At 43.5% G+C, this 12,267-nt stretch overlaps 1 protein-coding gene across 1 annotated transcript; it reads left to right on the top strand.

The window, feature by feature from the left end:
• Positions 1-278: 278 nt before the first annotated feature.
• Positions 279-10,919, top strand: tekt3 (tektin 3; the record flags this gene model as incomplete). The annotated part of the gene is made up of 7 exons (XM_080747857.1): positions 279-872; positions 4,772-4,855; positions 5,674-5,744; positions 6,384-6,527; positions 7,502-7,724; positions 9,346-9,500; positions 10,703-10,919. The coding sequence occupies 7 exons, from the start codon at positions 279-281 to the stop codon at positions 10,917-10,919; spliced, it is 1,488 nt and encodes a 495-aa protein (XP_080603983.1).
• Positions 10,920-12,267: the final 1,348 nt, after the last annotated feature.

Raw genomic sequence — 12,267 nt, forward strand, 5'->3', positions numbered from 1 at the left:
AAACGCACAGTTAAAACAGACAATTTTTTTATGTTGAACCACCCAGAAGAGAAGATGTTGACAAGACCAGATCAGTTTCACAGGTCTCACAAGATCCTTTCTTGTGTAAATGATCCTTTTAGCTTTAATTTAACAATGCAGGCAAATTAACAATAGATTTTCACCTGTACTCTCTTAATATAATAATATTAAAACAGAGATTACAGCACAACTGCAGAGTGAAATAATCTTGTTTTATCATATTCAGAGAGGCAAGTAAACGCTGAGCGGAGTCCAAAATGGAGCTGATGGGGTCCACTATGACGGCCACCTACGCCCGGCCCAGGACCAGCCACTTCCTCCCGGCCATCTCCACCATGGCGTCCAGCTACCGCGGCACCCAGCCCCCCTTGGCCATGAACCCCGGTGTCGGTGGCAACCAGTGGAGGACCAACGGCTACTTCAGGTCCAACAGCGCCATCCCTTCCATCGCCGGCTCCGCGGCGCAGAGGGAAAACATGAGGGAAAACCTGGACCTGGCCCGCTCCAAGACCATGTTCTACCCGTCCAACCGGACCTCCCTGAACACCCGCTACACACCGGACGACTGGTACAAGTCCAACAACTACAACTACCGGGAGTCGGAGTCGTCGCGGAACAGCGCCGAGCGCCTCCGGAGGGACACCATCCGCCTCATGCAGGACAAGGAGCAGCTGACCCGGCGCAGCCAGGAGGACGCCAGCAAGAACATCGGAGAGCGCCTCACCGACATCACCTTCTGGAAGTCCGAGCTCCACCACGAGATCGACAACATGGTGACCGAGATAGCGGCCCTCTCCGAGGTCAAGAGGAGGCTGGAGAGGGCCCTGGCCGAGACCGAGGGACCCTTGCAGGTAGAGAGAGAGACCTTTGCACTGGGGGGGTCTGGGCTGGATTGGTGGTGGGGGTGGAGGGGTTGTGTCTTTCAACAAATGCAAGCAGGGAAATGACAATGATACATTGACCCAATAAGACCTGAGGCTGATTCTACACAATGCCTTCCAAATCGGTAAAAAAGCTCAAAAACAGCAGATGTGTGAGCTTGTGGCATGAAGTGACCCGCTGTGAGCTTGTAGATCTGCTATTTTTGAAGAGCCAATGCAAAAATCTAAATGACACGGGACGCTTTCCCGGGTTTCAATGGGCTAAAAGGCGTAAGCTACAGACGTGTCAGCCATCATAATTATGCTATCTAGTGACACCCTTGTAATTCATTTCTGCTGCCGGGATAATTTGGTTGATTAATAATTCACAGAGCAGGATGGAGCAGTCATTTAATCAGTTCATGAGCCACGGCGGCCAAGCAATAATGTGCAATAAACACTGCTGGGTATATCATTAATTCAGTGTTTCAGTATTTTTCAGTGTTTTTACCTTATTTTCGAGGCTCCATGAATGCACCACCATCCAAATGTAATCAGCTTACTTCCGGGAACAGACACCGATTAATTTTTTCTTTCACCCGGTAAAGACAAATCATAACAGCCATCCATGCTTTTGTTATAGTAGAGAAGGGCTTGCTTTCAAACAAGAACGTGATCTCGAGATAGATTCCAAGAATCTATCCATTTTCCTTCACAGCAATCCAGGAAATGAAAACAGAGGATTTCATTTCCTGATGACTTCATCTCCCGAAGGATTATGGGAATTTGAGTTTTTGCCAGGTGCTGCAGACCGCACTCTACGGTTTACAATAGGAAAAGTTATATCCCGACTTAACCGTAGTCAGTTACGGGCAGTAACTGTGTTAATAAATAAATAAAAGGAACCAGCTAGGGAATTTAGTGTATTCAGGTGTTCTTTCCAACCAGACTATTGAATTCACTATGAACATGTCATTGAGTGAAATGAGGTCCACCCTCTCTGGTTGAAGGTCTGTGTACTGAAATCACCTGGTGTTCTGTGACGTTGACCTACATGGTACATTATTGAACACTATTGCCGACACTAAATGGTCCTTCGCAGCTCTTAAAAGATGAAGGTGGCCTTCATTCATTCACCCATCCTTAATTAGGTGACGCCATGCCCTACTACGGTTACCAGACAGCCTTCCACCGAAGGCGCCAGCATTGTAGTCCAGACCAGGGGTTCCCAAACTTTTTTGTCTCAGGGCACCCCATAAATATTTTTTTAATCCAAGGAACCCCTACATTATAATTTTCACTCCCAGCACCTTATATTTATAGCATATCATCGTTGTCGGGTGGAAACCTTGTATGTCCAAAACTGTTCGTTTTGTATTTATCATCTATAAAATGTACTAAACTAGATGCGAGGCGTTGTGTGCTTGTAGATCGGCTGTTTTCACTAGTTTTGTGCGACAGAGGTTTCTGCCTGACAGTAATGATATTTTAGTGATGTTGCGAGGAAAACGTTCAGATATAGCCATTTTGGTTAGAACTGTGTACTTCAAGTTTAAAATGATACTAAATATTTTTTCAAGTGTCCAAATATTATCAAATGATCTCGCAGCACCCCTGGACTGCTGTCGCGGCACCCCAGGGTGCCCCGTCACCCACTTTGAAAACCCCTGGTCCAGACTGATGCTGGGGACATAGTATGTTGTTGAGGAAGATGCATGATTGGACATTTTTGAGTCAGGGTAGGAAATCAGCAACAATACCAGTGTGGTCCAGTAAGACCAAAACCAAGATCATGTTAAATATTGTAAAATAGTGCCGCTGTATTGAAGTCCAACTAAAACTTTACAGTCATATACACATGGTGGCAGTGCCAATGTGACTGCCTTTGTCGCCCAAGACCCTCATGGTGACAGGGCTCAGCGCCTGTTCACGCCATTTCAGCAGTTCATTCAGACATCTGTCTATTTTATTAGTCAATTAACTCAAAGAAAAGACGTTCTCGATCGAGAGGTAGAGTTCAGGACCTACTGACCTCCAGAGACCCTGGAAAGCCTCCTGGTCATCTATCTCTTCCCTTAACTCTGACAGCATACAAATGGAACCAAATGGACCCTAATGGGTCCATTTGGTTCCATTTGTATGCTGTCAGAGTTACAGACCTGTAAGGGTCAATTTAGACTCCCCTAAAGGAACCTAGATAGTCCATTGAATCCACTTTGAGAACCACTGCTCTAGTCCATAGGTGTTAGGAGTTCTGCTTGACACCATGTGACTCTCATGGCATTTGTTTCATATCGCAGTCTCTTGACTTAAGTAAAAATCAAGAATACACTTTTGCTACTCACCAAAACAAAAACACTTTTAATGTGCTGAAACTAAAGCCCACTCTGCTTGGCGGAAAGACTCACAGCCCGCCCCACCGTCCGCGTTGAAATACACGTTTTGTCCAGAAAAGAAACTATTGCACCGGACAGAAACATTTTCCGTCCCGGTTGATGGAATTTGTCTGTTGACAAGATCTGTAGGTGGCGCAGTGGAGTAACTAAAATCCTATGGACCAGAGCAAGCTCTCTCCCAGGGTGCTTTGCAGCATAAGAGGTAGAGTCAGCTGGATCCCTTTGCAGATCTCGTGACATGGACAACACTCCGGTCTAGGATCAGGTGGCGAAAGATGTTCTCAGGGATATCAAAAGTGAACTGAAACTGGAGAGTAGAAGTGAAGAGTTACGCCAACTAGGGCAAGCATAGTACCATTCCAGGCCAGGCCAGAGCATAGTACCATTCCAGGCCAGGCCAATGTGTCCATGTGTGTTCTTGAGCAAGACTCTTGACCCCTAATTGATCCCCGAGCCCCACACAATGGCTGCTCACTGCTCTCTCTCTCTCTCTCTCTCTCTCTCTCTCTCTCTCGCGCTCTCTCTCTCTCTCTCTCTATATATATATATATATATATATATATAACGATATGTTTTGATAGGACAGTAGACTTAGGGAATGGGGAGAGAGATGGGGAGTGACACGCAGCAAAGGTAGTCGGGATCGGGCCTCGAACCAGCGACACACTGTCAGGCTACACTGAGCCAATGCACACTGCTCCTATAGTTGTTATAGGATGTGTAAATGCAGAGGACAAATTTAGCTTAGGCCTATGTACTGTTACAAAAGAAAAACAACAACCAAGGCAAGCATGAGCACAGCTCAAAACCAACCAACGAGGGCAAGGATGAGCACAGTTCAAAACCAAGCAGGAAGCTCCCACTCTGAAAAAATATGCCCATGCAGAAGTGACTTAGACCTGCATTCTTTGCTAATGGTCAGCAGGAGGCGACTACAGTACACCCCACTTCTCACTTGATTTATTACTTCAGTAAAAGTGTTCTCTTGAGATTATCTAGTTTAAAGTCTTCAATACAGCATGATGTTGTAATTGACAAGTCGCACAGTGTTCAGGATAGAGGCGTAGTAATGCGTATCCACCCTCTCGTCCTAATATGATTACTTCTGGCTGGGTGCTAATAACGTCCATGATGGTGATTGTCAAATCCAAGATGGTGACGGTCAAAATGCCAAGCTCAAGGCCTCAAAACACTAACCAATGGGTAACGTCATGGTTCACTACGATTTATTCTTTTTTACAGTCTATGTTCAAACACTGCAAATAAGCTGTTTCTTTACTTTATAAAGGCCAGTCCACATCAATGTAACTGAGTTGCTAGGAGTTGCATTGATAAGGACTGGTCATAAGAGCGGACTAATCCATTATAAAGTAATAGCAACTAAATTAAATTTGAGTTTTTTATTTTAAAAGAGGCTCTGATGGGGTTACCTATGGAATTCTGTGAACACAGCTTGACTCAAGATTCTTTTGTCACAATGTCTTTGTCAAACAGGTGGCCCAAGAGTGTCTCTACCACAGAGAGAAGCGGATGGCCATCGATCTGGTGCACGATTTCGTGGAGAAAGACCTCATCAGGGTAATGCTGAAGCATCGGTTCTGAAACCTCTGTAGCTACTGGAGCATCGTACTGATTAACATCGGTACTGAAGCATCGGTACTAAAGCATCTAAAGCACTTAAAAATGACTTATTTTCTATCAAGTACACACCGGAGAAATCTTGAATTTATGGAGTTTTTTTTTTCTTCTTTTTTTCCCCCCGCATTCTTAAGGGTCGATTCATACTCTACTTTTAGGGTCTAATTTATTTTGGTTCAGCTCTGTCTAAACTATGATATGGCATCATTCGGAGCCGAACTAATGATGTTACCTACCCCCCGATCCTCTGAATGACGCCATATCATATTTAGACAGAGCCTAACCAAAATAAATAAATAAAAGTGGAGTATGAATCGACCCTAGGCCAATAACTTGATGACCGGGTCATCGGTCAATAGGAGACTCAGCAGGAGACTATTTGAGACTCTTGGTGTCTCCGGTCATCAAATGATTTGCCTAGGAGTCAGACAAAAACAAACAGAAGGCATGGCATGAATGCAAGGCTTCATGCAGGGTGTGTAATTGACCGAAAATAAATACGTTTTTTTTGGGTGAACTATTCCTTTAGAAGGCCCCCCTTTAGGACCCCAATTTTGGTATGCATTATTAGGGCGGTGCCACGGACGGACCCCCATAACTCCCCATAACTAAGAGTTATTGGAGTTACAAACCAATCGATTCTTTAGCTGGGGACCCTTCTAGAAACCCCTCAAGGACCCTTGGAGGAGTGTTGTGACAGTAGGTGCAGTAATGGTGAGCTCATCTTTATGCCCTGTTCCCCCCTGTGCTGGAGGTAGGAAGTGGAAGTCATCAAGTCCTGCCAGGAGAGGATGAGACGTCATCTAGACAGAGCCATTGCTCAGCTGGCGTGAGTGTACATATACTGTATATGTATATATCTAAAGTATTATTGTATTAACTCTGTAACTCTGTGAAAAATGGGACTCAAGAGTCTATAACACTATTCAATATTGTACAAGTACTTTTTTATGTCCATGCACCCTCATTCCAAAGTCTAGTGGAGTGTAAATGAAATTTAAAATCTACTTTTCCATGATGATGATAAATATATCGTTAGCCTCATAGCATAATCGCTATTGGTATAGTCATAACGTCAAGGTTTACAGGAAAGAAGAAAAAAATCTGCTTAAGTCATCTAGGTGAGGCAAAAAATCGTATTTTGCCCAAAGTCATGTTTATTTATGTGCCTAACTCAACTCTCCTAACACTGCTGATTCATCCTGCCTAAATGCCTGTCTACTCAGCCTAGCACAATGCTTGTTACATTAAAAAATAATTTCTGCCCAAGTCAAAGAGTTGACTTAACACACTTTCTGCCAAAGTCATTTTGGAATGTAACAAGTGTTCTGATGATAGGCAATAAGGCACAATGAAGCAGTTAGTGTTAGGAGTAAAAATGTCAATTTGGCCAAAAATGTACTTAGCTATTATAATGCTATGAGGCTAATGTTTACTTTAATGTTGACTGCTGTGTGGGTTGACTCAGGTCAAACAGAGCGGCGCAGCACGAGCTGGAGAGAGACCTGAGTGACAAGGTGTCGGCTCACAGGATCGACAACAGGTGTCATCATCTGAGGAACTCTTCAGACGGGATCAGCTACTACAGAGGCATCGACAGGATAGACCCCTCGTAAGTCTGCAGCTTAACCTCTTAAACCCTATATACTTCACAGACCAGAGCCCCCAAGAGTCTATATGAGGCCCAATCTTTTTTGAGAAGTGCTCCTGGAAGGAGCTAAGCTTCAACATCTGGCTTTGTCTAGTCCCCCAAAAATCTCTGACCCCCCCAAAAAAATCCAGGCTCTGAAGCGTGGCCTACATCTGGCCTAGATATTGCCACAAATAGCTCAAAGTACGTTGTACGTCCATGGTCCCATTGGCCAAGTTTCGCAGGACGTGCTGTGATTGGCCAGCGGGAAGCGGGCCAATCACAAATAAATAGCCCAGCTTACTTCACACTAGGTGTGATTTCTTCCCCTCTACATGACTTTGCTTTAAATACCAGATCTAAAAGCTCACAATTCATTCTGTGTGCACTGTGTTTGCCTATTTTCACCTATGATATGGCCAGAATAGGATGTAACTTTAGGATGATGTCTTCTTGTATAGGACAGTCAATACATTTGATTGCACACAAAGGTTTATAGGGAAAAAGCACTTGAAACATGGAGGAACGCATTTCTAAAGGGTGCTTTATACTTTTTATATGAATTGAACTGCATCCCGCAAACCAATTATATACCATGTAATTAATTTCTAGGATGTAGGACTACAAACTATGACTGACAGTTTAATGTAGGCCTATTGTTTAGTATGCATAGTAAAATTGGAAAAGGAATGTGTTTATCTCATTATTGTTCAATATCTTGTAAATCAGATGGAGCTTGTGTTGACTCATTTAAGACAAAGACATCGTGAATATCTTGGGAATCTCGGGTTAGGGAAATTTTTTAATAATGTCAACCACTTCTTTAAACCTGTGATGTGACAATAAATCTGATGATCAGTTGCTTTTACAGTCAATGTTTGACCCAGAGCTGGTCCTTGCAAATCTTCTGCATATTCATTTATATTATCTGTCTGTCTGCCTGTCTCTCTGTCAAGGCTGTCTCTGCCAGACTCCTGGTCCAAGTTCACAGACGACAACATCCTGCTGTCGCAGAGCCAGCGGGCGTCCTCCCACAAGCTCCGGGATGAGATAGAGATCCTCCTGAACGCCACGTCCAACGAGATGTGGAACCAGTTCAACAACGTCAACGTGTCCTTCACCAACCGCATATCGGAAACCGCCGATGCCAAGAACAGCCTGCAGACCCACCTGGCCAAGGTGTCCTTTTTAGCCTTTTTTCCAGGGGCTCATCTGGCCTCATTCATATCGTTGGCCTTGTTTGTTGTTGTTTTTTGTGGTCAATCCAACACAATTTAACAAATGGTTTACAGCTACTGTCAGTATAGCAGAAAATAGCAGATCTACAAGCTCACAACGTGTTGCTTTGCGCCGTGTTGTGAGCATATAGATTTGCTATTTTCACTATTCACTAAACACTTAACAGCATGCTGTTAAGAGTTGGCAAGCCTTGGTGTACGGAATAGGTCGTCACAGTGATGGAGGCATGCATGGGTTTTGTGGTTTTGGCACCACAATTTGGCAACGCAATGCGGTACACTACAGTACTCCGCTGTAGTTTCGATTCATTTATTATTTTATATAAATACCATTCAGTTTAGTTTCGTTCCGTTTAAATTTGTTTTGTTGTAGACATGAGAACAACGGTTCTGGGGGAGTGTTTGGCACAGTGGCTGTGGCTCACCAACATAAAACCTCATTTATGCTACATCGTCGCACAGTGGTGTCACACACACAACATAATCAGACCTAGAAGCTCACAATGCATTGCGGCGTGAGCTTGCAGGTCTGCTGTTTTCGTGTGACGAGGTATACATCCGAATCGGACTTAATGAAGAAACCTTCACTGAACCTCTGCCAGCGGTGGCCTAAGTAGATTTTCTGTTTAACGGGAGATCATGTGAGTGTTTTGGGAATTGTTCCTCGCTACTTTATACCCCCGCCTCCCCAACACTGCACTCCCACCCCAACATACCAGTGCTATAATTAGCACCCTCCACCCTAATTGCGTTACAGATCGAGGCACGTGCGCTAACCCAGAAACACTGTTTAACAGTTGGGAGGGACACTCCTGTCCAAAAAGAATGGACCCAAAAATAGCTCCTTTATTGTTTGCTCTCTATCTGTTGTACACTGGATCCCATTGTTATGAGGGGTTAATTGTGCACGGCCACAGACTGCAACAGCTGTCGTTGGACGGACTTATCGGCAGGGCCAGTTGTGATGGGAGACACACCATCTTTAATAGACTTCAGTCACAGAGGAGTTCTAAGGAATTGCATTACATCCAATTGTGTTTGGAAAGAGGAGGCCATTGTGTCAGAGCGATGGAAGACGTGTTCACATCTCTTACTGAAGTAAAAGTATCTACATAGCACAATACCTCCTTTAAGAGCAATAACAGTCCGGTGTTCAAAATTGACTTGAGTAAAAGTATAAAAGTGTATTGGCTTCAAAATATACCTTACGCAGAATGTCCCATTGCATGTTTCCAAATGTATAAAGATCCTTTGAAAAGTTAAGAAACAAACAACAAAAAAGTGTTGCTACATACTGTAACAACTACAGCACGACACAGAGGCGTTCATGGCTTGACAGGTATAACATTCACGTTTATGGAATTGTTGAACACCTCCTTGATAGATAACTAAGACAAAAAAATCGCCACCAAACATTCCCATATGGCAACGCTATGGAAAGAAATACTTTTCAAACATATGAACATCATCTGATTCCGCAGCTGATACCACAGCTGATGATTCATAACAAAAACAACACCACTGACTGACATCTGACCCATACTGCTTACTTCCTCATCCAGACCCTGCAGGAGATCTTCCAGACAGAGATGCTGATTGAGTCTCTAAAGAAGGCCCTGAGGGACAAGGAGTGTCCGCTGAAGGTGGCCCAGACCAGGCTGGAGGAGAGGACCCGCAGGCCCCATGTGGAGCTGTGCAGGGACAACCCACACCACAGGTGTGTCAGCCGCAACACAGCGATTTGTTTTTCTGTAGTTCCATTCTCCGAGTTAGAAATCTGTAAGAGCCAGACTGTTGCCTCCCAAGATATTCATACAGTCATATAAAGCAGAGGTGACGCCTCCTCCCCACTTCTGTTTCGTCTTTATAGTCGCGTTCAATCTATCTTCATGTCCTCCCACGATAAAATAGCACAATTTTTTACTCAGTATGTGACTCTTAGGGGGCATGTGAGCAGTTCAGAAATGCAGTGACATCATCATTAGGAAGATCTTTATTCTTTTTTTCTTTTTTTTTATTCTTATCATTGTGAGAACAATGGCTTACTTTTCAGGAATAGAAAGCCTGCAGTTTCTATTAGCTTGGATTCCCCATCGATGATGTCACTGGTAGGCAGGTTTCTGAACTGTCCACAGCCCTCCTCTGAGACACAGACCAAGTAGATTTCTTTTTGTGCTCTTTTATCATGAAGATTTGTGAGGACCAATTATATGAAGATAGATTGAAAAGTGATTAAGTCGTCCTTTAATTCACATGGGAACGGCTTGGCCCCCATGTGACCAGACAGTAACATATGACATGGTATGGATGACTCCAAAGTTTGGACAAGATTTCAGCCTGAAAGGAAACCCACCGACTTCCATCCATTATACAATTATGGTCAAATCTTTCAAAAACATAAAACGTATGTGAAACATGCTTTTGGCCTACTGCGTACACAAGACATTTGACACTGAATGATCCCAGCAGTTTGTGAGATTAGCTCTGGACACACAGACACACACAGACCGACCCTCTATCAGATGGCTAGCCTCCTGCGGAGCCAAGCCGTAGAAATATAATTATACCATAACATGCACACAAGAAAGTGATTTACACAAAGTCCACTTGAGAGATGACTGTACACTATGTATCAACTTTAACGACTTGTTAAGGTACTAAAGCAGGTACTGTAGGCCTATGCTCCTTTTTTCTCTCTTCACCAAGCCTTTTCACTGAAAATAGCCAATCACGATGGGTCATGTTGCCATGGTTTCTCCTGTACCTATAGACATGAAATTCTATTTAGCAAAGTTCCCTTTGCTAGATTTTAGATAGATAAAATATGTTAGAATATGATTATTTTGGGGGTCGCGGCCTGAAAAGGTTGAGAAGCAACCTAAGTGACGACCTCTGCCTTCTGTCCCCCCCACTTTCCAGACTGGTGAGCGAGGTGCGTGAGATCGAGGACACCATCCACAGGCTGCAGGAGAGGCTGATGGAGGCGGAGAACGCCCTGCAGGTGCTGGTCAAGACCAGGATGACCCTGGAGCACGACCTGTCCGTCAAGGCCAACTCGCTCTTCCTGGACCAGGAGAAGTGCATGAGCATGAGGAAGAGCTTCCCCAGCACGCCACGTCTGATTGGCTACACCTAGAGACCAATACGTGACCCCGCGTTTGTTATCGTCGTTGTCGGGTGAAAACCCTGTATGTCCAAAACCGTTCGTTTTGCATTTATCATTTTAAAAATGATTTAAACTAGTGAAAACAGCCGATCTACAAGCACACAACGCCTCGCGGGGCGAGGCGTTGTGTGCTTGTAGATCTGCTGTTTTCACTACTTTTGTGCGACCGCCTTGTATGATGAAGCAGGGCTTTACTTTACGAAAGAACGTACAAATTTGAAACTTGGAGATACGAGGTTTCCGCTCGACAACGACGTTGTTAATTTAGACTTAAAAATGGACCCGAATGGACCCTAAAATCCCCAGTGTTCATTGACCTAACGGACCCTTAGATTTAAAGCCAAACCATACCAATGCAACTCCTTACTTGCAACTTAACTACTCGCAACCGTTATCCCCAATGCCAGTTGGAAGGAGTTGCATTGTTGTGACACACATGGCCTAAAAACTGTTTTGTTGCAAGGAGTTGCGACTACTTGCATTGTTGAGGTTTGGTCTTTAGACATAGAGTTACTACTTAAGCCTTATTTTATACTGCGTCGTAGAACAGTGTTGCATGGCAAACATACAGTAGACACAACACACCACATCATGATGTACTGTGAGCTTGCAGATCTTGTAAGATCAATGAACGATGGGGGTTTTAGGGTTTTATGTGTGGGTGGACAAACGTGAATTAATTATGGAGGAAGTTCTTGAGGGTTTGGAAATAGGGTTCACACACAGGTGCTTGAAATCTTTGAACATACTTGAATTTTAATGTCATTTTCCAGAATGAAGAAGCTTGAAAATGGTTTAACTGGTGTAGGTGACAATTCTATATGATTGCATTTATCGTTCAATATCCATCTAGTACATCCTCACAAAAAGTTTAAAAACATACGAGAGGAATGTGGCTTTTGAAATGGATGGTGCTTAATTAAAATTGTGGAAAACAAAATCACTGCACAGGTGCTTGAAATGTGTTTCTAAATTTGACTTTTTAGGAACCTTTAGAATTCTGTACTTTAAATGGTAATGAGGTACATTACATACAGAAGAACGACCCACACTGATGTCTGCTATCAACATCCAAGTGAAAATAAACCACAGATTAGATCAGTTATAAATGTTACACAAAATGTCTCACCAATGAATGTACTGTATGTGTTTTTTATTAACAATGTATTCTATTATGCATAGCGGAAGGTAATTGTTAATTTGGTGTTTGTTTTGGTACAAATATATTTTTCAAAGTCTTTAATCACAACCTACATCAGTGGAGGCGTCCAACAAGTGTCTCCACAATAACTGCCTGCTGCTGTATGCAGATAAAACA

Source organism: Nannobrachium achirus, assembly GCF_963921795.1.
Source record: "Nannobrachium achirus genome assembly, chromosome: 18".
Taxonomy (NCBI): Eukaryota; Metazoa; Chordata; class Actinopteri; order Myctophiformes; family Myctophidae; genus Nannobrachium; species Nannobrachium achirus.